The sequence below is a fragment of the Acipenser ruthenus genome, chromosome 37 (assembly GCF_902713425.1).
Source record: "Acipenser ruthenus chromosome 37, fAciRut3.2 maternal haplotype, whole genome shotgun sequence".
NCBI lineage: Eukaryota > Metazoa > Chordata > Actinopteri > Acipenseriformes > Acipenseridae > Acipenser > Acipenser ruthenus.
In genome coordinates this window covers 1,257,934-1,285,326 of record NC_081225.1, presented here as the reverse complement: position 1 = coordinate 1,285,326, position 27,393 = coordinate 1,257,934, and the positions used below count along the sequence as shown (strand labels likewise).

At 48.2% G+C, this 27,393-nt stretch overlaps 1 protein-coding gene across 1 annotated transcript; it reads left to right on the top strand.

The window, feature by feature from the left end:
• On the top strand, positions 1-26,751 carry LOC117966086 (calcium-activated potassium channel subunit alpha-1-like). Its single transcript, XM_059008432.1, has 25 exons — positions 1-62; positions 909-999; positions 4,301-4,412; positions 5,425-5,500; positions 6,039-6,114; positions 6,669-6,839; positions 8,108-8,199; positions 8,485-8,595; positions 9,337-9,442; positions 9,985-10,067; positions 10,624-10,693; positions 11,440-11,595; positions 11,880-11,964; positions 13,867-14,011; positions 14,774-14,860; positions 15,093-15,178; positions 17,141-17,225; positions 20,339-20,441; positions 20,853-21,077; positions 22,368-22,554; positions 23,578-23,658; positions 24,133-24,266; positions 24,665-24,859; positions 25,639-25,742; positions 26,523-26,751. The coding sequence occupies exons 1-25, from the start codon at positions 1-3 to the stop codon at positions 26,680-26,682; spliced, it is 2,883 nt and encodes a 960-aa protein (XP_058864415.1). The 3' UTR covers positions 26,683-26,751.
• Positions 26,752-27,393: the final 642 nt, after the last annotated feature.

Below are 27,393 nucleotides of genomic sequence, written 5' to 3'. Positions count from 1 at the left end.
ATGGTGATGTTGTTCCTGTTCAGCATCGCCTCCCTGGCCGACTACTTCATCCTCTCCATACAGTGAGACTCGCTCGCCTCGCTTTCCCTTACAAAAGTTTGGTGAATTTGCACTGCAATTTTGCAGTTTTCCCCGGTTATGCTCTGCATATACCATAGTTTACCAGGGTTTGCCATGTTTATTAATACGGTTTACCGTACCTCACTTTGCTGTGCTTTTACTGTGGGGAATTTTTATAAGGGTTAGTTTACCATGGTTTGTTTTTTAGTATCTTTTACCATACCTCTCTGTGCTTTACAATGCTTCCCTATGCTTTACCAGACCTCTCTGTGCTTTACAATGCTTCCCTATGCTTTACCAGACCTCTCTGTGCTTTACAATGCTTCCCTATGCTTTACCATACCTCTCTGTGCTTTACAATGCTTCCATATGCTTTACCAGACCTCTCTGTGCTTTACAGTGCTTCCCTATGCTTTACCAGACCTCTCTGTGCTTCACAATGCTTCCCTATGCTTTACCACACCTCTCTGTGCTTTACAATGCTTCCCTATGCTTTACCATACCTCTCTGTGCTTTACAAAGCTTGTCTATGCTTTACCAGACCTCTCTGTGATTTTACAAAGCTTGTCTATAATTTACCATGCTTTCACTATGCTCACTTCATTGTCACATTATGTCCAAGAAATTGCTAGAAACATGTTACATGTTTGCGTTTGACGTGCTTCCGTGTTGCATGTCTGCATGTTTCCATGTTGCATGTTTCCTTGTTGAATGTTTCTGTGTTGCATGTTTCCTTGTTGAATGTTTCTGTGTTGCATGCTAACGTGTTGCATGTTTGAATGCTTCCGTGTTGCATGTTTCCGTGTTGCATGTTTCCTGCCTCACCGTGCTGTCCTCCCTGCTCGCAGGTCCATTGAGTTCTGCTGGCAGGGCTACGACTTGGTGTTCCTGCTGGAGCTGCTTCTCAACGTGTTCTACCTGCTGTACTTCAGCCTGCGGGTAACTTGAACCCTGTCTGCACCGTGCGCCACCGTCACCAAGAATATCCCACCGTCCCCAAGAATATCCCACCGTCCCCAAGAATATCCCACCGTCACCAAGAATATCCCACCGTCCCCAAGAATATCCCACCGTCACCAAGAATATCCCACCGTCACCAAGAATATCCCACCGTCCCCAAGAATATCCCACCGTCCCCAAGAATATCCCACCGCCCCCAAGAATATCCCACCGTCACCAAGAATATCCCACCGCCACCAAGAATATCCCACCGTCCCCAAGAATATCCCACCGTCACCAAGAATATCCCACCGCCCCCAAGAATATCCCACCGTCCCCAAGAATATCCCCCCGTCACCAAGAATATCCCACCGTCACCAAGAATATCCCACCGTCCCCAAGAATATCCCACCGTCCCCAAGAATATCCCACCGCCCCCAAGAATATCCCACCGCCCCCAAGAATATCCCACCGCCCCCAAGAATATCCCACCGCCCCCAAGAATATCCCACCGCCCCCAAGAATATCCCACCGTCCCCAAGAATATCCCACCGTCCCCAAGAATATCCCACCGTCCCCAAGAATATCCCACCGTCCCCAAGAATATCCCACCGCCCCCAAGAATATCCCACCGTCCCCAAGAATATCCCACCGTGACCAAGAATATCCCCCCGTCCCCAAGAATATCCCACCGCCCCCAAGAATATCCCACCGTCCCCAAGAATATCCCACCGTGACCAAGAATATCCCCCCGTCCCCAAGAATATCCCACCGTCCCCAAGAATATCCCACCGCCCCCAAGAATATCCCACCGTCCCCAAGAATATCCCACCGTCACCAAGAATATCCCCCCGCCACCAAGAATATCCCCCCGCCACCAAGAATATCCCACCGTCCCCAAGAATATCCCCCCGTCCCCAAGAATATCCCCCCGTCCCCAAGAATATCCCCCGCCACCAAGAATATCCCCCCGCCACCAAGAATATCCCACCGTCCCCAAGAATATCCCACCGCCCCCAAGAATATCCCACCGCCCCCAAGAATATCCCACCGTCCCCAAGAATATCCCACCGTCCCCAAGAATATCCCCCCGTCCCCAAGAATATCCCCCCGTCCCCAAGAATATCCCCCCGTCACCAAGAATATCCCACCGCCCCCAAGAATATCCCCCCGCCCCCAAGAATATCCCACCGTCCCCAAGAATATCCCACCGCCCCCAAGAATATCCCCCCGCCACCAAGAATATCCCACCGCCACCAAGAATATCCCACCGCCACCAAGAATATCCCACCGTCCCCAAGAATATCCCACCGCCCCCAAGAATATCCCACCGTCCCCAAGAATATCCCACCGCCCCCAAGAATATCCCACCGTGACCAAGAATATCCCACCGTGACCAAGAATATCCCACCGTCCCCAAGAATATCCCACCGCCCCCAAGAATATCCCACCGTCACCAAGAATATCCCACCGTGACCAAGAATATCCCACCGTCCCCAAGAATATCCCACCGCCCCCAAGAATATCCCACCGCCCCCAAGAATATCCCACCGTCACCAAGAATATCCCACCGTCCCCAAGAATATCCCCCCGCCACCAAGAATATCCCCCCGTCCCCAAGAATATCCCACCGCCCCCAAGAATATCCCACCGTCACCAAGAATATCCCACCGTCCCCAAGAATATCCCCCCGTCACCAAGAATATCCCACCGTCCCCAAGAATATCCCACCGCCCCCAAGAATATCCCACCGCCCCCAAGAATATCCCACCGCCCCCAAGAATATCCCACCGTCCCCAAGAATATCCCACCGCCCCCAAGAATATCCCACCGTCACCAAGAATATCCCACCGTCCCCAAGAATATCCCACCGTCCCCAAGAATATCCCACCGCCACCAAGAATATCCCCCCGTCACCAAGAATATCCCACCGTCCCCAAGAATATCCCACCGCCCCCAAGAATATCCCACCGCCACCAAGAATATCCCACCGTCCCCAAGAATATCCCACCGTCCCCAAGAATATCCCACCGCCACCAAGAATATCCCACCGCCACCAAGAATATCCCCCCGTCCCCAAGAATATCCCCCCGTCCCCAAGAATATCCCCCCGCCACCAAGAATATCCCACCGCCACCAAGAATATCCCACCGCCCCCAAGAATATCCCACCGCCCCCAAGAATATCCCACCGTCCCCAAGAATATCCCACCGCCACCAAGAATATCCCACCGCCACCAAGAATATCCCACCGTCCCCAAGAATATCCCACCGTCCCCAAGAATATCCCACCGCCCCCAAGAATATCCCCCCGCCACCAAGAATATCCCACCGCCCCCAAGAATATCCCACCGCCCCCAAGAATATCCCCCCGCCACCAAGAATATCCCCCCGCCACCAAGAATATCCCACCGTCCCCAAGAATATCCCACCGTCCCCAAGAATATCCCACCGCCACCAAGAATATCCCACCGTCCCCAAGAATATCCCACCGCCACCAAGAATATCCCACCGTCCCCAAGAATATCCCACCGTCCCCAAGAATATCCCACCGTCCCCAAGAATATCCCACCGTCACCAAGAATATCCCACCGTCCCCAAGAATATCCCACCGTCCCCAAGAATATCCCACCGTCTCCAAGAATATCCCACCGTCCCCAAGAATATCCCACCGTCCCCAAGAATATCCCACCGTCCCCAAGAATATCCCCCCGTCCCCAAGAATATCCCCCCGTCCCCAAGAATATCCCACCGTCCCCAAGAATATCCCACCGTCCCCAAGAATATCCCCCCGTCACCAAGAATATCCCCCCGCCACCAAGAATATCCCACCGTCCCCAAGAATATCCCACCGCCCCCAAGAATATCCCACCGTCACCGAGAATATCCCCCCGTCCCCAAGAATATCCCACCGCCACCAAGAATATCCCACCGTCCCCAAGAATATCCCCCCGTCCCCAAGAATATCCCCCCCGTCCCCAAGAATATCCCCCCGTCCCCAAGAATATCCCCCCGTCCCCAAGAATATCCCACCGTCCCCAAGAATATCCCACCGTCCCCAAGAATATCCCACCGTCCCCAAGAATATCCCACCGTCTCCAAGAATATCCCACCGCCACCAAGAATATCCCACCGTCCCCAAGAATATCCCACCGTCCCCAAGAATATCCCACCGTCCCCAAGAATATCCCCCCGCCACCAAGAATATCCCCCCGCCACCAAGAATATCGCAGCCTGGTGACTGTTTAAAAAGTTTAAACCCTGGAAACGTTTCTCTGTGTTCTTTTGTCTCCTCGATGCAGTTCCTGGCCGCCCCGGACACGCTGCGCTTCTGGCTGGAAATGAACTCCATGGTGGATTTCTTCACTGTGCCTCCCTCGCTCGCCTCCCTCTTCACCCAGCGCAGCTGGCTGGGTAAGAGACCCCCTGCTCCAGAGCACTCCAACCTTCTCCAACCACAGCCAGGGAAACGTAATAAATAACAGCCTTGTTTAATCAGATTGCACGCAGCTGCTGTCGTGCTCAATAAACAGGTTCTGCGTTTAACCTTTTCATGCATGAAATATTGAGGATAGTGCGAGATGGGGGAATAAGTTTTGGACACGTAATGTTATTTACTTTCTTTCTGTTTGTCTGTCTGAATTTCTTTCTTTCATTTTTTCATAACCCTAACAAGTGGCACTAGTTCCAGTATAATGTTGTGTGAACCAGTCTCTCCCTCTCTCTTTCTCTCCTTCTCTCTCTCTCCCTCCTTTCTATTGTCTGTCTGACATTCTTTCTTTCTTTCTTTCTTTCTTTTTCTTTCTTTCTTAACAAGTGGCGCAACTATTTCCAGTATAATGTTGTATGAAACAGTCTCCCTCTCTCTCTCTCTCCAAGAGATAATGTTAAGAAAAGAAAGAAATTATCTGAAGTTATAAAAAATTTTAAGCTCCTTTATTGTGGCTTCCAACAGTAAAACTAATAAACTTTAAAAGATTTTACAGATGTGCTCTCCCTCCTTTTTTATTCAATTGGTACTTCATAGATGGTCCCTTACTTTCCCTCCCTCTCTGCTGAGGTCTGAAGTTCCTGAGAGCCCTGCGTCTCACTGAGCTCACCACAGTCCTGCAGTTTGTAGATAGTCCCTTACACTCTCCCTCTCTGCTGAGGTCTGAAGTTCCTCAGAGCCCTGCGTCTCACTGAGCTCCCCACAATCCTGCAGTTTGTAGATAGTCCCTTACACTCTCCCTTTCTGCTCAGGTCTCCGGTTCCTCAGAGCCCTGCGTCTCACTGAGCTCCCCACAATCCTGCAGTTTGTAGATAGTCCCTTACACTCTCCCTCTCTGCTCAGGTCTCCGGTTCCTCAGAGCCCTACGTCTCACTGAGCTCCACACAATCCTGCAGTTTGTAGATAGTCCCTTACACTCTCTCTCTGTGTGTTCAGGTCTCCGCTTCCTCAGAGCCCTGCATCTCACTGAGCTCCCCACAATCCTGCAGTTTCTGAACATCCTGCAGACCAGGTGAGCTGAGCTGACAGAGTGGAGTCTGGAGTTAAAACAAACACAAACAGGATTACTGTTGGAGAGCCCAGCGTAAGACAAGCGGACGCGGTCTGTCATTTTGCCTTTTTCTTTGTGATTTTATATATATATAATGAGAGAGATATGTACAACATATCGGAACATTGGGCAGCTGGCTCTTTGAGCTAAAATGTTATAATATATATATATATAGCTTGTTTGCAGCGATGCTTTTTCATCCAGCTGCAGAAGGACTTGGAGTCACAAACTTCCAGATATAATTGCTTTTTTTTTTTTTTCACATTTATTCACATTTTTGTGTACCTGGATTACCTTTTTCTTTTTGATCGTGCCCCTTTTGGTACCCAGCAGCTTTCCTTTTTATATATATATATATATATATATATATATAATGTATAGCTCCAGTATGTGTGCTGTAGATCAATAGAGCTATACGACTTTAAGACAACAGCGTGTGTCATTGAGTCTCTTTTGTGTTTTTCCTAAATGTATAACTCTCTGTCTGTCCTCTCCCCAGCTCCTCTCTCAAGCTGGCCCGACTCGTCGCTGTCTTCCTGGCCTACTGTCTCACTGCCGCTGGCTTCATTCACCTGGTGAGTCTACCTGTGGGCAGGTGAGAGGCCGAGAGATTACATCAGAACTTAAGAAAATGTGCCTCCTAGAGGAGGCTAAAAACTCAGGTCGGATCCCAGTGATTCAGCATCAACAACCAGGTAACCCATTCCATCCCCTCACTACCAGTGATTCAGCATCAACAACCAGGTAACCCATTCCATCCCCTCACTACTCTCTGTCCAGTTATTTTTCCCCCTTCACCGCAGCGGTTCCCCGCGCAGCTCAGTTGAACTGAAGGTTCAGCGGGCGTCCTCCGACCCCACGACCGGGCCAGCTTCCTCTTCTACACCCAGGAACTCGAGAGCGGATGTCAGCGAGCTGCCGGCCTCTGGAGGACACAGGCCAGCCCTGCAGGGGTCCGCTCTGAGCTCGCTGGACGCCTGGCCAGTCGGGTCCGCTGTAGCACGATGCGAAGGACAGTCCCTGCCGGTTTCGCTTCTTTAACCCTCGGGAGCGCCAGAGCCAACGCGACTCTCTCTGTCTCTCTCTGGAGCCCCCAGTTTCATGGTTTATATTCTTTCCGTGCTGGCAGGTGGAGAACTCTGGTGATCCGTGGTGGACCGTTCCAAACTCGCAGCCCCTGACGTATTTCCAGAGCGTGTACTTCCTCATGGTCACCATGTCGACGGTGGGATACGGGGATGTCCTGGTGCACACTGTGCTGGGCAGGGTCTTCATCATCTTCATCATCACCACCGGCCTGGTAAACCTGCTGTTTCCAGTACCGCCTAGTTTAGAAACGCTCAAAGAAATCTTTACTTTGGGTTTGTTTTGGAAGGTTTCTAGCAGTGGACTGCAGGTTTTTACAAAGCAGTGGTTTCAGTTCAGTCTACCCTGGTCACTCTCCCAACAGCCTTTCCAGGTGTAAAATGGGACGCACCATTCTGAGAAATGATGTGGTCCCTTCCACCCCCCTTTCCAATGCTGTTGATGCACAGTTTAATATGATGTTTCATTTGTTTTTTTTAGTGAAATGCAGTTCCCCGCAGTAAAAGCACAGCAAAGTGTAATACAGTATAATACAGTGAAAGTGTAATAAAGCATAGGGAAGCATTGTAAAGCACAGAGAGGTCTGGTAAAGCATAGGCAAGCATTGTAAAGCACAGAGAGGTCTGGTAAAGCATAGGGAAGCATTGTAAAGCACAGAGAGGTATGGTAAAGCATAGGGAAACATTGTAAAGCACAGAGAGGTCTGGTAAAGCATAGGGAAGCATTGTAAAGCACAGAGAGGTCTGGTAAAGCATAGGCAAGCATTGTAAAGCACAGAGAGGTCTGGTGAAGCATAGAGAAGCATTGTAAAGCACAGAGAGGTCTGGTAAAGCATAGGGAAGCATTGTAAAGCACAGAGAGGTCTGGTAAAGCATAGGGAAGCATTGTAAAGCACAGAGAGGTCTGGTAAAGCATAGGGAAGCATTGTAAAGCACAGAGAGGTCTGGTAAAGCATAGGGAAGCATTGTAAAGCACAGAGAGGTCTGGTAAAGCATAGGCAAGCATTGTAAAGCACAGAGAGGTCTGGTAAAGCATAGGGAAGCATTGTAAAACACAGAGAGGTCTGGTAAAGCATAGGGAAGCATTGTAAAGCACAGAGAGGTCTGGTAAAGCATAGGGAAGCATTGTAAAGCACAGAGAGGTCTGGTAAAGCATAGGGAAGCATTGTAAAGCACACAGAGGTCTGGTAAAGCATAGGGAAGCATTGTAAAGCACAGAGAGGTCTGGTAAAGCATAGGGAAGCATTGTAAAGCACAGAGAGGTCTGGTAAAGCATAGGGAAGCATTGTAAAGCACAGAGAGGTCTGGTAAAGCATAAGGAGGAGGGGGTAGGGGGGAGGTGGGGGAGGGGCGAGGTGGCGGGGTAACGGGGAGGGGATGGGAGGGGGGAAGGAGGGGAGCGGGAGGGGAGGGGGGAGGTGCTGCGGTAAGCTTTTCCGAGGGTAGTTGTTGATGGGCGCTTGCTGCTCGCTGTCTCCGCCAGGCCCTCTTTGCCAGCTACATTCCTGAGATCGTGGAAATCGTGGGCAAGAGGAGGAAACACGACGGGAGCTACACACCACTGCCAGGGAAGAAGTGAGTCGACCATTGATCCGGATTGCTTGATTGATTGCTAGGCTGTTGGATTGATCAGTTTTGAGATTGATTGGTTGAATGTCTGCTGTATTGATCAACTTCGGTTTTGAAATTGGTCTTTTTTGAAAACAATCGATTAGGGGCTTTAATGATCGTCTAGCTGCTGTATTGATTGATTGACTGGTTGCTGTTCTGATCGATCGGCTGCTGTATTGATTGGCTCCTGTGATCGATTGGCTGCTGTATTGATTGGCTCCTGTGCCGTGCTTGTTTTCCCTGTTTCAGGCACGTGGTGGTGTGTGGTCACCTGACCCTCACGAACCTGACAGCGTTCCTGAAGGAGTTTCTGCACGAGGACAGGGGCGTGGTCAGCGTGAAAGTGGTGCTCCTGGGAAAGTGAGTGAGAGGAGAGAGGAGACCACACAGGGGGGAGTGACACGCTAGAACCAAAGGTTCTGTCTTTAGGGGGTTTTAAGAGTCATATATAAGAAGAATATATAGATGAGGACAGATGCGTTGGGAAGGCAGTACTGTTTTTAGGGATTCGGTCTTACTACTGCAGGGATGGAAATAACTCCCATTGCATAGCGGTTTCACCCATTCCAGGTTTTACTGCAAGCTTGATTAGGGAAACTGTCTCTTACGGATGCAGAACTATCTTGAACATTACTAGATAATCCCCTTCATTTTTGTTTTTTAGTTTCTAATAGTTTTTTTTCTTTTTAAAACAATTTTAATCAAATGTGCAATAAATGCTAACCAAGGTTCTCTCTCTCCTGTCTCTCTCTATCTCTCTATCTCTCTTATCTCCCCCCTCTCTCTATCTCTTCTCTCTCTCCTCTTCTCTCTCTCCTCTATCTCTCCTCTCTCTCTCTCTCCTCTCTATTGTCTCTCTTCTCTCTATCTATCTCTTCTCTCTCTATCTATCCTCTCTATCTATCTCTCCTCTCTATCTCTCCTCTCTCTCTCCTCTCTGTTGTCTCTCTCTCCTCTATCTATCTCTCCTCTATCTCTCCTCTATCTATCTCTTCTCTCTCTCTCTCCTCTCTCTCTCTCTCTCCTCTCTATTGTCTCTCTCTCTCCTCTATCTCTTCTCTCTCTCCTCTCTCTCTCTCTCTCTCTCTCTCTTCTCTCCAGTTTTGATCCGGATGCTCAGTTCGAGTTATTCTTGAAGCGCAACTTCATCAAGACTGTGTTCTACCAGGGCTCGGTTCTGAGCTCCCGTGATCTGGCCCGGGTTCAGGTGAGAGAGACAGAGAGTCAGACCGAGAACCAGAACCACTGGGGTTCCCCCGAAACCCACCCCCAGAAAACAAGGCATCAGACTCGGTATCGCTACACACAGAACTCATGAAAAAGTCTTTCAAGCCTTGGTCAGCACACATTAAGAGGGGGGCAGCGATAATATTTCTGTTCCTGAGAATGGATTCGAAAGCCTTATCCTTTAAAAAGAGGGGGTGGATGGGCAGTGATCATTTTGATAGTGCTGTGCTTCCAAAGCCCTGCTAATCTTGCTTAGCCGTCCAGGCAGTCTTGAGGCGACGCTGCTGTCCCATTATTATTATTATTATTATTATTATTTTTATTTATTTATTTATTTATTTATTTATTTATTTATTTCTTAGCAGACGCCCTTATCCAGGGCGAATTACAATTGTTACAAGATATCACATTATTTTTACATACAATTACCCATTTATACAGTTGGGTTTTTACTGGAGCAATCTAGGTAAAGTACCTTGCTCAAGGGTACAGCTGCCCCTTGCTCTCTTCCTCCCCCTGCAGATGCAGAAAGCAGACGCCTGCCTGGTTCTGTCGAACAAGTTCTGCAAAGACCCGCACACAGAGGACGCCTGCAACATCATGAGGTACAGGGTAGGGCTTGGTGGGTCCAGTGGTTTAATGAAAAGGGACTTGATGCCAGGAGGTTCCAGGTTCAAATTCTGACTCAGCCACTGACTCACTGTGTGTGTGTGTGTGACCCTGAGCAAGTCACTTAACCTCCTTGTGCTCCGTCCTTCGGATGAGAAGTAAAACAAACAAGGTCCAATTGGAAGTGACTCTGAGACTCTGGGCTGCATGGTGCCAGGGCTCTCCACACTGCTAGCCAACCTGTTCACAATGCAGAGCCCAGCTCAGGTGAGCTAGGGAATACACAGAGTGATAATACACAGAGACTGTGCATTTCAATATCCTCGATACAGAGCGATCTCACACACACACACACACACACACACACACACACACACACACAGAGCCCCCAGCACAGGTGAGCTAGGAGAAGGGGGTACCTGAGCTAGCACAGCGGTGGGAACATTTCAGTAATAATGCACCACCTCCAGTCAGCATTTGACATTGTTAATACTGTATTTTTAATACGTTTGCCCCATGAGTTCAGTGTCCTTTCCCCACGCAATCCCGCAGGGTGATCTCAATCAAGGACTACTGCGCGGACACTCGGGTGATCTGCACCATGCTGCAGAACCCCAGCAAGGTACTCTTAATATAGTCAGCCCTGTCTCTCATATCAGTTAATATAGTCAGCCCTGTCTCTCATATCAGTTAATATAGTCAGCCCTGTCTCTCATATCAGTGAACTTGTCCAGTCAGTCCTGTCTCTTATATCAGTGAACTTGTCCAGTCGGCCCTGTCTCTCATATCAGTGAACTTGTCCAGTCAGTCCTGTCTCTCATATCAGTTAATATAGTCAGCCCTGTCTCTCATATCAGTGAACATGTCCAGTCGGCCCTGTCTCTCATATCAGTGAACATGTCCAGTCAGCCCTGTCTCTTATATCAGTGAACATGTCCAGTCGGCCCTGTCTCTTATATCCGTGAACATGTCCAGTCGGCCCTGTCTCTTATATCAGTGAACATGTCCAGTCGGCCCTGTCTCTTATATCAGTGAACATGTCCAGTCGGCCCTGTCTCTTATATCAGTGAACTTGTCCAGTCAGCCCTGTCTCTTATATCAGTGAACATGTCCAGTCGGCCCTGTCTCTTATATCAATGAACATGTCCAGTCAGCCCTGTCTCTTATATCAGTGAACTTGTCCAGTCAGCCCTGTCTCTTATATCAGTGAACATGTCCAGTCTGGCCTGTCTCTTATGGTCTCAGAGTGACACTTTGGGCACCAGTTATGTGTATTAACTTATTCTAAATCATGCAATAAATTAAAAAAGAACAGCGTGCATCAGTAATACTGTAACCCGTCCCCGTCCCCTACCCCCCCACACACAGGTGTACCTGCAGAACATCCCAAGCTGGGACTGCCACCTTGGAGACGCTGTCATCTGCCTGGCGGAGCTGAAACTGGGCTTCATGGCTCAGGGCTGCATGGTGCCCGGGCTCTCCACACTGCTAGCCAACCTGTTCACAATGCAGAGCCCAGCACAGGTGAGCTAGGGAATACACAGAGTGATAATACACAGAGACTGTGTGCATTTCAATATCCTCTATACAGAGCGATCACACAGAGACTCTGGGCTCTCCACTGCGTGTGACTGCATGCCGTTGTATGTGACTGCGTGTGACTGCATGCCGTTGTATGTGACTGCGTGTGACTGCATGTCGTTGTATGTGATTGCGTGTGACTGCATGTTGTTGTATGTGACTGCATGTCGTTGTATGTGACTGCGTGTCACTGTGTGTAACTGCATGGCGCTGTGTGTTCTTGTTAGACTCAGCCTGGCAGCTGGCGCAGTCACTACATGCTGGGTCTGTACAACGAGGTTTACACTGAGGAGCTGTCCAGAGACTTCACAGGCAAGCACTTCCAGGAGGTGTGCAGGTGAGCGTCCCTGCACTCCGAACGGCAATATATACAGGACTAGACCCTGCGTCAGTGCTGCGTTGTAATATATACAGGACTAGACCCTGCGTCAGTGCTGCATTGTAATATATACAGGACTGGACCCTGCGTCAGTGCTGCATTGTAATATATACAGGACTAGACCCTGCGTCAGTGCTGCATTGTAATATATACAGGACTGGACCCTGCGTCAGTGCTGCATTGTAATATATACAGGACTGGACCCTGCGTCAGTGCTGCATTGTAATATATACAGGACTAGACCCTGCGTCAGTGCTGCATTGTAATATATACAGGACTAGACCCTGCGTCAGTGCTGCATTGTAATATATACAGGACTGGACCCTGCGTCAGTGCTGCATTGTAATATATACAGGACTAGACCCTGCGTCAGTGCTGCATTGTAATATATACAGGACTGGACCCTGCGTCAGTGCTGCATTGTAATATATACAGGACTGGACCCTGCGTCAGTGCTGCATTGTAATATATACAGGACTAGACCCTGCGTCAGTGCTGCATTGTAATATATACAGGACTAGACCCTGCGTCAGTGCTGCATTGTAATATATACAGGACTAGACCCTGTGTCAGTGCTGCATTGTAATATATACAGGACTGGACCCTGCGTCAGTGCTGCATTGTAATATATACAGGACTGGACCCTGCGTCAGTGCTGCATTGTAATATATACAGGACTGGACCCTGCGTCAGTGCTGCATTGTAATATATACAGGACTAGACCCTGCGTCAGTGCTGCATTGTAATATATACAGGACTAGACCCTGCGTCAGTGCTGCATTGTAATATATACAGGACTGGACCCTGCGTCAGTGCTGCGTTGTAATATATACAGGACTGGACCCTGCGTCAGTGCTGCGTTGTAATATATACAGGACTAGACCCTGCGTCAGTGCTGCGTTGTAATATATACAGGACTAGACCCTGCGTCAGTGCTGCATTGTAATATATACAGGACTAGACCCTGCGTCAGTGCTGCATTGTAATATATACAGGACTGGACCCTGCGTCAGTGCTGCATTGTAATATATACAGGACTAGACCCTGCGTCAGTGCTGCATTGTAATATATACAGGACTAGACCCTGCGTCAGTGCTGCATTGTAATATATACAGGACTAGACCCTGCGTCAGTGCTGCATTGTAATATATACAGGACTGGACCCTGCGTCAGTGCTGCATTGTAATATATACAGGACTGGACCCTGCGTCAGTGCTGCATTGTAATATATACAGGACTAGACCCTGCGTCAGTGCTGCATTGTAATATATACAGGACTAGACCCTGCGTCAGTGCTGCATTGTAATATATACAGGACTGGACCCTGCGTCAGTGCTGCATTGTAATATATACAGGACTAGACCCTGCGTCAGTGCTGCATTGTAATATATACAGGACTAGACCCTGCGTCAGTGCTGCATTGTAATATATACAGGACTGGACCCTGCGTCAGTGCTGCATTGTAATATATACAGGACTGGACCCTGCGTCAGTGCTGCATTGTAATATATACAGGACTAGACCCTGCGTCAGTGCTGCATTGTAATATATACAGGACTAGACCCTGCGTCAGTGCTGCATTGTAATATATACAGGACTGGACCCTGCGTCAGTGCTGCATTGTAATATATACAGGACTGGACCCTGCGTCAGTGCTGCATTGTAATATATACAGGACTAGACCCTGCGTCAGTGCTGCATTGTAATATATACAGGACTAGACCCTGCGTCAGTGCTGCATTGTAATATATACAGGACTAGACCCTGCGTCAGTGCTGCATTGTAATATATACAGGACTAGACCCTGCGTCATTGCTGCATTGTAATATATACAGGACTAGACCCTTTTGAAATGTCTTTGTGTCAGACGCACGTGTCTCGTCTCGTCTCGTCTCGTCTCTCCTCTCCACACAGGCTGTGCTTCGTGAAGCTGAGAGTGCTGCTGATAGGGATTGAGTACCGGACTGCCAAGGAGTGCAGGTACAGGACAGTGCAGTACTGGACACTATAATGCAATACAGGACACTATAATGCAATACAGGACAGGGCAGTGCAGTACAGGACACTATAATGCAATACAGGACAGGGCAGTGCAATACAGGACAGGACAGTATAGTGCAATTCCAGTACACTGGAATATAACAGAATAGTGGATAGGGCAGCACAGCGCACTACTAAACAATACAGTACAATACAATATGACATAGGACAGGACAATACAGGACTTTACAATACAATACAGCACAGTATAGTATAATACAGCACAGTATAGTATAATACAATACAATATAACACAGCACAGAGATTGGAAGATGTTTTTTTAAGTCTTAAAAGCTGTTTGCCCCATTAACCTCCTCTTCTGTTTTGTGTGCGTCTGTGTCTCTGCCTGTGTCGTTATGTGTGTCTATGCATGTGTTTGTGTCTGTGCCTGTGTCTGCTGTGTGTTTGTGTGTGTATCTCTGTGCGTGTGTGTGTGTGTGTGTCTCTGTGTGTGTATGTCTCTGTGTGTATCTCTGTGCCTGTCTGTCTGTGTGTGTGTGTCTGTGTGTGTGTGTATCTCTGTGCCTGTGTGTCTGTGTTTGTGTGTGTCTCTGTGTGTGTATGTCTCTGTGTGTATCTCTGTGCCTGTGTGTCTCTGTGTGTGTATGTCTCTGTGTGTCTCTGTGTTTGTGTGTATCTCTGTGCCTGTGTGTCTCTGTGTGTGTGTGTATCTCTGTGCCTGTGTGTCTCTGTGTGTGGCAGCATCCTGGTGAACCCGCAGAGCGATCTCACAATCCCTGAGAAGACTCTGGGCTTCTTCATCGCCAGCAACGTCTTTGATGTCAAAAGGTAAGCTGGCAGCAAAACCTAACCCCACCCGATTCACACCCCCCCCCCCCCTGCTCAGAGACCCACCCGATTCACACACCCCCTCCCTCCCTTAGAGACCCACCCGATTCACACACACCCTCCCCCCCCTCAGAGACCCACCCGATTCACACACCCCCTCCCTCGGGGACCCATCCGATTCACACACCACCTCCCTCAGAGATCCTGTATATCACTGTGTTTGTTTTGTCAGGGCTAGCCTGTTCTGCTTCGCTTGCCACAGTGACATCACGGAACCCTCGAAGATAACGGAATGCAGCTGCCACACTTTGCAACACTGTAACTATCTTTATTGATTTATCTATTTATCTATTTATTGATTTATTTAACCGTCTTGCACGGCAACCTCATATGTGGACAGATAAATAAAACTCTCTTCTATATGTATAATCTGGGGACATGTGGAAGACTAGCAAGCAAATGCTTGATCACCTCATATGAGCCTGATGGCATCTGTGTTCTCCATATAAAGCAATATATCTATATGTATCTATATATATATATATTCATTAGTAGGTATATAACAGAAACACTTGAAAAAAGATGCAGTCTGATAAATATAGCAAGACCATAATGCATGTAGCCAGCATTGTACATGCAGTCATATACACACCCATACAGGGACTGGCGGATTATCAATTGAACCGAGAGCTGTCTGGCTGCTTCATCCCGGTCCCTCTCTCCTCTCTCTCTCTCTCTCTCTCTCTCTCTCTCTCTCTCTCTCTCTCTCTCTCTCTCTCTCTCTCTCTCTCTCTCTCTCTCTCTCTCTCTCTTGCATTGAACAAGAACAAATGCAGTAATCCAGCTGGTGATGGTTCATTCATTACAGCTGGTGTTCCTTGCGTCTGTTCTTGGAATTGCTGAACATGCAATTCTTCATTCAGACACAAGGTGGTGCTCTAACTCCATGCGTGGCAGTTAGAATGCGCGCACGCCAGCTCGGCTGTCCAGCTCTTACCTGGCTATAGCTCTGCAGCGTTCAGCATGTGTTGCTACAGCACTTCAATCGGGGGCAGGTTATATATAGGATACATTGTGATGTCGATTTCATACTGGATCTGGACTTTAACGTTTCATTCTATTTTCTGATGAACTCCATCCATCAACCTGTTATGGTGTCTAGTGTTCTAATTATAGGTAGGATGGGAATAAGACTCCAATTGCACAGCAATTTCACCCATTCCAGGTTTTGCTACGAGCTTGATTAGCCACAGTGTGTCTAGGTAACAAGCTCAGGTGTGTCTGATTAAACTCCTAGTGAAACCAGGAACGGATGAAACCGCTGTGCAACGGGAGTCTTATTCCCATCCCTGAGGCAGACACTTGCTGAAGACAATTCACTGTGTTGTTCAGTAATGGGGATGGTAACATACTCTGTGTGTACCGAGTACTGTGGGGCATTCATTACAAGTGAACTATTTAAGATTGATTTGTCAGACCCCATCTCTTGACTCTACAGTGTTGTCACACCCCTAGTAGGATCCAGGAAAACAAGAAATACAGATAAAATAAAGATGAAATAAAGCTCAAATAAAGGTGAAATGTCCCCCTCTTTAGTTTTTATCAGTGTGTTGCAGGGATGGGAATAAGGCTCCCATAGCAGTGTGATCCAGTCCTGGTTTCACTAGGAGTTTAATAATCAGACACACCTGAGCTTGTTACCTAGACACACTGGGGCTGATCAAGCTGGTAGTAAAACCTGGAATGGGTGACACTGCTGTGCAATCGGAGACTTATTGCCCTCCCAGTGTTGTATGAATCCCAATCACTTTATTACCTCACTTTGTTACCGACCAGCCAGTCAATAGAGTATAGGCAGCCAGACTACTGAAACATTTCCTAGAAACAATCTCGGGTAACGTGAAATCCCACACCACAGAAATTCATTCTATAAAGCCGAGGGAACACGAAGCCACTTTATCAGGAGCTGCGGCTTGAAACCTGCTTCCAGGAGGCCTAGTTTGAGGTTGCTGTATCAAACCCCCAGTCTCCCTGCCTGGTGTGCCGCGCAGTGGCCTGAAACCGAGTCTCCTGAAACCAGGTTCCAAGCCACAAAGTGTCTTCTTGTTCCCTCAGCATTAGTCATACAGGCTCACTATCAGTCCACTCTCTCTAACTAGCGCGAACGCTACCGGCCAGACATTGAACATCTAAAGGGATTGTCAAGATTTAATGTGTTTTTTTCGTAACGTACAGTAACATTTGACTAATATTCGTTACTCGTGCCTGGTTCCTTCGCAGCGGATAAAGTTGGGGTCCCCCTGGAAGACCCCCTGGACAGAGTGCGTTCCTTCGGGGTGATTTCCTGCCCAGAGCACAAAGAGAGGTGAGGACCCCCCAAGACAGAACACCTGAGCTTGTTACCTACACACTGGGGCTGATCAAGCTGGTAGTAAAACCTGGGTGACACTGCTGTGCAATAGGAGTCTTATTTCCATCTCTGTGTAGCAGTGAGAGCAAGTGATTTCCGCGGGGTATTTGGGCAAACTAGAACATTTAAATTTAATTTAATTTATGAAAATGTCCAGATGTTTCAGCTGAAAGTCTTTCTCAGTGTCTTGAAGCCACTGAAAGAGACTTCTAGTAGAAACGTTTGTCACTGAATTTAAATTGAAGACACAGAAAAAAACTTCACAGGTAAGCATCGTAAAGCATAGGAAAGCATTGTAAAGCACAGAGAGGCATGGTAAAGCATAGGGAAGCATTGTAAAGCACAGAGAGGTCTGGTAAAGCATAGGGAAGCACTGTAAAGCACAGAGAGGTATGGTAAAGCATGTTGCCTGCATGAGAAGGGGTTTGAGTGTGTCTCTCTCTGTGTATGTATGTTTGTGCTTGTGTCAGTGTGGGCCTGTGCATATCTGTGTGTCTGTCTCTTTGTGTGTCTGTGTGTGTCAATGCTGTGCCTGTGTGTATCTGTGTGTCTGCTGTGTGTGTGTGTGTGTGTGTGTGTGTGTGTGTCTCCGTCACTGCCCTCGATTTCATTAGCTGCCTGTACACACATGTTCCATTACCGCACAGAGAGATCCATTTCTCTGGGATTGCCAGCCTTGATAAACACATCTCCCCCGTGATGTCTCAGATTGCTGCGGGCGTTTTAATATTATTAAAATCTGTCCCTGCCATTGCAGAGATGAGTTAGTGCTGAGATTAGCACAGACATATAAATCACCGGCTGCCTCCCAGTTTGTTGTGTTCTAGTTTATTTCTTCATGACCCTCTGGAACGGAGTTGAACCCTTTTGTGTGTGGCGTGATTTTTCCTGTGCAGGATTTGATTTGTATTATTTATTACGTTTATCGGTTTAGTTGGCCCTGTGCGTGTGCGTGTGTGTGTGTCTCTCTCTCTCTGTCTCTGTGTCTGTGTGTGTGTGTTCCTCTCTCTCTCTCTCTCTCTCTCTCTCTCTCTCTCTCTCTCTCTCTCTCTCTCTCTCTCTCTCTCTGTCTCTGTCTCTGTGTGTGTGTGTGTGTGTGTGAGGCTGGGTCTTTTATTACTGTCAGATCGTAACTAATGGGAATTTCTCATGTTTCTTTTACTGCAGAGTAATCTCGACTCCTGCATTTGTTCAACCCTTATAAAAGTGTCCCATAGTTAAAGCACATCACAGTGTAATAAAACACAGTAAAAGCATAGGAAAGCATTGTAAAGCACAGAGAGGTCTGGTAAAGCATAGGAAGCATTGTAAAGTACAGAGAGGTCTGGTAAAGCATAGGGAAGCATTGTAAAGCACAGAGAGGTGTGGTAAAGCACAGGGAAGCATTGTAAAGCACAGAGAGGTATGGTAAAGCATAGGGAAGCATTATAAAGCAGAGAGAGGTATGGTAAAGCATAGGGAAGCATTGTAAAGCACAGAGAGGTGTGGTAAAGCATAGGGAAGCATTGTAAAGCACAGAGAGGTCTGGTAAAGCATAGGGAAGCATTGTAAAGCACAGAGAGGTCTGGTAAAGCATAGGGAAGCATTGTAAAGCACAGAGAGGTATGGTAAAGCATAGGGAAGCATTGTAAAGCACAGAGAGGTCTGGTAAAGCATAGGAAGCATTGTAAAGTACAGAGAGGTCTGGTAAAGCATAGGGAAGCATTGTAAAGCACAGAGAGGTGTGGTAAAGCATAGGGAAGCATTGTAAAGCACAGAGAGGTATGGTAAAGCATAGGGAAGCATTATAAAGCAGAGAGAGGTATGGTAAAGCATAGGGAAGCATTATAAAGCAGAGAGAGGTATGGTAAAGCATAGGGAAGCATTGTAAAGCACAGAGAGGTCTGGTAAAGCATAGGAAAGCATTGTAAAGCCCAGAGAGGTCTGGTAAAGCATAGGGAAGCATTGTAAAGCACAGAGAGGTGTGGTAAAGCATAGGGAAGCATTGTAAAGCACAGAGAGGTATGGTAAAGCATAGGGAAGCATTATAAAGCAGAGAGAGGTATGGTAAAGCATAGGGAAGCATTGTAAAGCACAGAGAGGTCTGGTAAAGCATAGGGAAGCATTGTAAAGCACAGAGAGGTGTGGTAAAGCATAGGCAAGCATTGTAAAGCACAGAGAGGTCTGGTAAAGCATAGGGGGTAATTATAATTGTGTATTGCCAAAGGCACAGGTGGGCAACTCTACTCCTAACGGGGCTGATTAAATCATAACCTGCTTTGAGGCAGAAGATTTATTGGCTTCAATTAAACAATTAATTACATGTTCTGAACAAAGACCTTATTGAAGTGCTCGAGTTGCCCATCCCCGATTTCTAAAAGTTCAGCGCGGTCGTGCTGCAGTGTCGTACCCCCCCCCTCCCCCCCATGCTTTTCACATTGGTATATTATGCATTTACCTTAGTTTACCATGTGTCGTTTTGTATATGCTTTACCAGACCTCTCTGTGCTTTACAATGCACCCCTATGCTTTACCAGACCTCTCTGTGCTTTACAATGCTTCCCTATGCTTTACAATGCTTCCCTATGCTTTACCAGACCTCTCTGTGCTTTACAATGCTTCCCTATGCTTTACCAGACCTCTCTGTGCTTTACATTGCTTCCCTATGCTTTACCAGACCTCTCTGTGCTTTACAATGCTTGCCTATGCTTTACCATACCTCTCTATGCTTTGCAATGCTTTCACTGTGCTTTATTACACTTTGCTGTGTTTTTACTTTTTATAATACAATAACAACAAAATCTCTAACTCTACAATGGATCTTCTTCTTCAGGTGAAAGTAGGACAGAGAGATTGATGTTCCAGTGCTGGCCTGTGCTTTACCATGCTTTACCATGCTTTCACTGTGCAACTCCCACCTCTGAGGTCTTGAAAGCTTGTTATTGTTTAGTTAGTCCAATAAAATTTCTCCTTCTCTTTGTCTGTCATCTCTGGACTGATACGGCTCCCATTTCATCGATCAACGACTGTGTAAACTGAAACGACAAAGGTGATGATGATGATGTCTTGACGTGTTTGTCCATTGACAGGGATGACCCGCAGACGCACCCTGCCTGGGAGGTCAAAGCTCAGCTGGACTCCACAGGGATGTTTCACTGGTGCCCGCCCGTCCCTCTGGAGAGCGTCACTCTGGTGGGTTTGTGTGTGTGTGTGAGTTTTTTTTGTTCTTTCTCTGATACTGGTTTGATCTGTGTGTGCGTGCGTGTGTTTCTCTGTGCTGCCTGTGTTTTTGTTAATGAAGCTGTCTCGTCTCTCTCTCGCTCTCTCCCCTGTAGAGTCGCAGTGCTGCTCGCTGTCTCCCCCTGCAGGATCACGTGCTGGTGTGTTTGTGTGCGTGCGTGTGTCTCTCTGTGCTGCCTGTGTTTTTGTTAATGAAGCTGTCTCGTCTCTCTCTCCCTCTCCCCTGTAGAGTCGCAGTGTTGCTCGCTGTCTCCCCCTGCAGGATCACGTGCTGGTGTGTTTGTGTGCGTGCGTGTGTCTCTCTGTGCTGCCTGTGTTTTTGTTAATGAAGCTGTCTCGTCTCTCTCTCCCTCTCCCCTGTAGAGTCGCAGTGCTGCTCGCTGTCTCCCCCTGCAGGATCACGTGCTGGTGTGCGTGTTCGGGGACGAGCACTCACCGCTGCTCGGGCTGCGCAATCTGGTGATGCCGCTGCGTGCCGGGAACCTGACCGGGACAGAGCTGCACACCGTGCTGCTGCTTGGCTCCCTGCAGTACCTCCAGCGCGAGTGGGAGCACATCCACTACTTCCCCAGGATTTACATCTTACCGGTGGGGAGCTCAGCTGCCATGACCCGGGCTTGGAACCAGGCTTAGGGGTCAATTCCTGTCTTTTTCCAATTCCCCCCAAAAATCGATTCCCAATTCCAATGCAATTCCCATTTATAATTCCTTTTTAAAACCAGTTTCCGGTTCCTGTTTCTCTTTTTTAATCAATTCCAGCACATCATCGATCAAAATTGCAATCGGCAGTGTTCTGTTACAATGAGCTTCTCGCGGTGGCAACAGATGACTTTAAATTGAAGTCGCTGTTTTTTTGTTTTTTTTAAATTGGCTTCAACTGAAAGCAGTTGAACAATCACAGCAATCATTAAATATGAATTCCAATTCTTTCGAAGGAATTGGAATTGAGAATTGAGAATTGATTTTAAAAAGGAATCGACCCCAACCTTGCTTGTAACTCACACTAGCCGTGCTGCTGCACCCAGTCCTGGGGTTCAGTGAAGTCTATTATTATTAATATTGAAATGATCAGGAGCCAGGAGTTTGAGCAGGGTTAGAAACTCACACTAGCCCTGCTGCTGCACCCAGTCCTGGGGTTCAGAGCTCCCCTCAATGTAGTCTATTATTATTAATATTGAAATGATCAGGAGCCAGGAGTTTGAGCAGGGTTAGAAACGCACACTAGCCCTGCTGCTGCTGCTGCTGCATCCAGTCCTGGGGTTCAGAACTCCCCTCAATGAAGTCTATTATTATTAATATTGAAATGATCAGGAGCCAGGAGTTTGAGCAGGGTTAGAAACTCACACTGGCTCTGCTGCTCCCAGTCCCAGTCCTATAAACTATAATGGTTGGTGGAATATTTTGATCTATTTAGTCCACTTTTTAATTTCTTTTAAAAATAGATCAAATATAAATAAAAAAATAAATAAATTCCAGGTAAATTGTATTTCTAAGATTAACTGTGATGTACAAACCCTCTATAGACCGTCTGAAGTTCTCCGGGTGAAATTTCACCAAACCCCTAAAGACGAGACTGTTTGAGGTCTTGAATGTGTTTTTTCCCTGGTTATTTATTTTGTGTATTATTATTATTATTATTATTATTATTATTATTATTATTATTATTATTAATAATTATTAGTCATTTAACAGACGCTTTTATCCACAGCGACTTACAGAGACTAGGGGGGTGAACTATGCATCACAACTGCTGCTGCAGAGTCACTTCCAATAGGACTTCGTTTGTTTTACGTCTCATCCGTATCAAGCCCTCCTGGTATCAATCCTTTTTCTTTAACCACTGGACCACCACGCCTCCTATGCTTGTTCTCGCTTCAGGGTTCCCCGCTGTGTCGGGCTGATCTGAGGGCCGCTCAAGTTAGCCAGTGCGCGTCCTGTCTGATCCTCTCCACTTGCTGTGACTCCAGCCTCGAACCCTCGCTCCAGGACAAGGAGTCCGTCCTGGCCAGCCTCAACATCCAATCCATGCAGTTTCCAGACAGCCGGCCGGACTCCAGCCTCGCAGGTGATTTACGTTCACTTTGCAGTCTTTTAAATCCTGCTTCTCCCAGCCAATCAAAAAAACATTTTTCAGTGCGTATCGCGTCGTCGCGTGACCGCTAACTATGTATTCGGATCCCTGCTTTTCTTTAATTGCGAGAGCCGAGAGCTGTTGGTGTAGAACTTTGGGGAGGGCAGTTGAGATTCAAAATTCAAATTCAAATTCAAAGTTCCAGAACTGCAGCCATAGGCTCAAATCCACAGGCCCCTCCCCTACATCATTGATTCAACTGTCCACTGCAGCCTTCTGAGCCGAGTTCTGCGTGTTATTTTTTAAAAGCATAGTTTGAACAAAAATGAACACCTAGTCCCAGTGTTCTGGGAAATATGAGACGCATATTCAGTTGCGCTGTGGCCCCAGCAATGGCGCTGTGGTCCCTGATACAGCCTCTAATGACTTGCCTGTCATGTCTCTGTGGGTGGGTGGGTGGGGGGGTCAGCTCCTCCGCTCAATAAGCGTTGACAGATTACGAGCGTATTAACGTAATTAACCTTGACGAGCTAATGTGAGCCTCGCTGCTGAAAATGTGGTAATGATATAATTAATAGATAATGAAGCCTTCTTCCTGTAATGACACTCAGCTGCCTGGCTGCCTACTGCAGTCGCAGAATGTTTTTTTTTTTTTCGTCTTACAATGTTTTACCAGCCTTTTGACTTTTTTTTCTGATTGAGAAGCGCTTTGAGATGGCTTTGCCATAAAGGCCTTGTATAAAGATAATCTGATAGAGGGATTGAAAAGGTAGAGCTGCAGGAGACAAGGAAGGAAGAAAGGAATGAAGTAATAAAGGAATAGTCACCTCTCCTCACCGCGCTACAGCGGACCAGACCGGTCAGGCGTCGAGCGAGCTCAGAGCGGACACCTGCAGGGCTGGCCTGTGTCCTCCAGAGACCGGTAGCTCGCTGGCATCCGCTCTCGAGTTCCTGGCTCGGTCGTGGGATCGCAGGACATGTTAGTGACTGTTTTTTGTTTTTTTGTTTTTTTCTTAGGGTCTCCTCACCCCGGAGCGGATGACACGAAGCCCCCCTTCCGGCAGAGTGGATTGAGAGTCCCGGTCGTCGCAGATCTGGGTAACACACCGGGCGAGACGCGGGGAGCTTTCCCTGCTACTCGCTGTTGTGCTGCAGTGACACCCTGTCACGAGAGAGCAGTGTCACTGTGTGTCTCTGTCTCTGTGTGTCTCTCTCTGTATCTGTGTCTACCTCTGTCTCTCTCTGTGTGCGAGTGTCTCTCTGTCTGTGGGTCTCTGTGTATCTCTGCATGTATGTGTGTCTTTCTCCCAGTGCACAGCTCCAGTGTAGAGTAGTGGTTAGGGCTCTGGACTCTTGACCGGAGGGTCGTGGGTTCAATCCCAGGTGGGGGACGCTGCTGCTGTACCCTTGAGCAAGGTACTTTACCTAGATTGCTCCAGTAAAAACCCAACTGTATAAATGGGTAATTGTATGTAAAAACAACGTGATATCTTGCAACAATTGTAAGTCTCCCTGGATAAGGGCGTCTGCTAAGAAATAAATAATAATAATATTATCTCTCTCTCTCTCCAGTGCACAGCTCCAATGTGCAGTATATGAGCAGTCTGGATTCTCTGGAGACGTCGTTCTCAGACCTGCACCTCACCCAGGCCTTCGCCAGTGGCTCCATCTTCTCTGTGGGGGTGCTGGACTCCCTCGTGTCCGCGGTGAGGACCCCCAGAACAGCCGATCGCCGACCTCCTTACTAGCGCTAGCAGCATTGCAACTGCTCCCCCTTCAAAGGATCCCTGACCACCTTTTAAAATCTTACCTCTCATTAGCTTTATTAACATTATCACTGGTCCTCCCTTCTTAAAGGAGCGCTGACCGTCTTTAAAATCCATTTTTTAAGATGCTTCGGTTAGTACGATTCCTTTTTTTTTTTTTTTTTAAATCGATTCTCAACTCCAATTCCCATTTCTCTTTTAATCAATTTCAACACATCATTGCTCAAAATTGCAATTCGTAGTACAGTAGTCTCCAGCCAAGAGAACACCTCAAAAAGCAAGCAAGCAAGTGTTCTCTAAGACAGTTTGAACCCGGGATTGATCTCTCTTCTCCGCAGACGTACTTCAACCGCCACGCCCCGGCGTTGATCCGCACACTGGTGACGGGCGGGGCCACGCCCTCTGTGGAGTCTCAGCTCGCCGAGGAGGACATGCTGCGAGGAGGCCCCAGCGACGTGACATCACCACACCTGCGCCATCACGCCAAGATGGCTCAGCTGCCACTGAGCAGGGGACCCCTGGCAAACCTCTCCGTGAGTCCACAGGGCTTTTAATCTGCTTCGGAGCTGGAAATAAGATATGAGAGAGGGAGGCTCTTATACTCTCTGAACAGCCTCCCTCTGCTCTGTGCTGGTGGAGCAGAGAAAGGGAGGCTCTTATACTCTCTGAACAGCCTCCCTCTGCTCTGTGCTGGTGGAGCAGAGGAAGAGAAAGGGAGGCTCTTATACTCTCTGAACAGCCTCCCTCTGCTCTGTGCTGGTGGAGCAGAGGAAGAGAAAGGGAGGCTCTTATACTCTCTGAACAGCCTCCCTCTGCTCTGTGCTGGAGGAGCAGAGAACGAGAAAGGGAGGCTCTTATACTCTCTGAACAGCCTCCCTCTGCTCTGTGCTGGTGGAGCAGAGAAAGGGAGGCTCTTAACCTCTCTGAACAGCCTCCCTCTGCTCTGTGCTGGTGGAGAAGAGAAAGAGAAAGGGAGGCTCTTATACTCTCTGAACAGCCTCCCTCTGCTCCGTGCTGGTGGAGCAGAAAAAGGGAGGCTCTTATACTCTCTGAACAGCCTCCCTCTGCTCTGTGCTGGTGGAGCAGAGAAAGAGAAAGAGAAAGGGAGGCTGTTGTACTCTCTGAACAGCCTCCCTCTGCTCTGTGCTGGTGGAGCAGAGGAAGAGAAAGTGAGGCTCTTGTACTCTCTGAACAGCCTCCCTCTGCTCTGTGCTGGTGGAGAAGAGAAAGAGAACGGAAGGCTCTTATACTCTCTAAACAGCCTCCCTCTGCTCTGTCTCAACCCTGTCGGTTTCTCGTTCCTCTTTCTCAGTGTGGAAACTTCCAGGAGCTGTTCTGTAAATCGCTGGATGCTTTTGGGATCCTGTGCCTGGGTCTGTACCGGCTGCTGGACGCCCCTAACCTGGCCCTGAGGAGGTACTGCGCTGCACTGCGACTCCCCTAACCCTGGTACTGCCATGCGCAGCGCGGCGCGGCGTGGAGAGAGATCACACTGATCACTGCCACCATCTCTGTCTCAACACCTCAAGCTTCCCGTTTCTCTGAGGAGTTTTGATGCTAATGAAACTCTTCTGTTTCTCCTTCTCTCCTTCACGTTCCTCTCTCAATATCCATCCATTCTCCCCCCTTCCCCCTCTCTCACTCTTTATCCCTCCCTTCTCTCCCCCTCTTTCCCTTCTCTCTCCCATCATTCTCTCTTCTCCCCCTCCCTCTCTCCTGCTCTCCCCTCCTCCCCCTCTCCCCTCCTCCCCCTCTCTCACTCTTTATCCCTCCCTTCTCTCCCCCTCTTTCCCTTCTCTCCCCCATCATTCTCTCTTCTTCCCCTCCCTCTCTCCTGCTCTCCCCTCCTCTTCTCTCACTCTTTATCCCTCCCTTCTCTCCCCATCATTCTCTTCTCCCTCTCTCCTGCTCTCCCCTCCTCTCTACACTCTCCCCTCCCCCCTCTCCTCCTCTCTATCTATCCCTCCCTTCTCTCCCCATCATTCTCTCTTCTCCCCCTCCCTCTCCTGCTCTCCCCTCCTCTGTACACTCTCCCCTACTCCCCCTCTCCTCTCTCACTCTATCCCTCCCTTCTCTCCCCCTTTCCCTTCTCTCCCCTCCTCTCTACACTCTCCCCTCCTCTCCCTCTCCTCCTCTCTCACTCTATCCCTCCCTTCTCTCCCCCTTTCCCTTCTCCCTCCTCCCCCTCTCTCTCAGGTATGTGATCACCAGCCCTCCCTGGGACTTCCCTCTGCAGCCCTTCGACCGGGTCTTCTGCCTCGTCCCGTTCAGCCAGAGCCACCTGCTGACAGGCAGGGTCCCCCAGCCCTCGAACCCGGGTCCCACTCCTGCCCCCGGCAATGGAAGACCCGTGTGAGGGAGAAGAAAGATCGGCCTTAACCCTTTCATGCATGAATTATTAAAAAATAGCTGGGGGAAAAAAAAGTTCGACACATAACAAATATATTTTTAATTGATTTTAAAAAAAAAATGCTATTGCTTTAGTTTTTTTTTTTTTTTAAATCTGTTTCTATATGAGGTCGTCTTGCATGAAAGGGTTAACCTCTCCTCCAGAAGCTGACCTCTCTGTACCAGGGGGCAGAACAGCAGTCCAGCAGAAACCCACTAGGCCCGACTCTTCCCCACTTTCTATTTAAACACACGAATGAACCAATAAATAAACCAGTCCTGTAGTGGATAACATCTGGGGCTCCGCTTGTGAGCGCACTGCTCATTTCATTTGTGTCATCTAAAAGAAAGCTAGCTGAATGATTGTTAGTTTTTATCTTCTTATGGATAAGAACATAAGAAAGTTTCCAAACGAGAGGAGGCCCCATTCAGCCCATCTTGCTCGTTTGGTTGTTAGTAGCTTATTGATCCCAGAATCTCATCAAGCAGCTTCTTGAAGGATCCCAGGGTGTTGGCTTCAACAACATTACTGGGGATAAGTGGATAAGTGGAGGGGGGAGGGGGGAGGAGAGTGGTTCTGTAGATTCATCTCCTGTCAAACTTTATATCCCAAACTATTACAGGAAGTGCAAATAATAATAATACTACTAGAATACAATATGAACTAGGATGCAGCCAG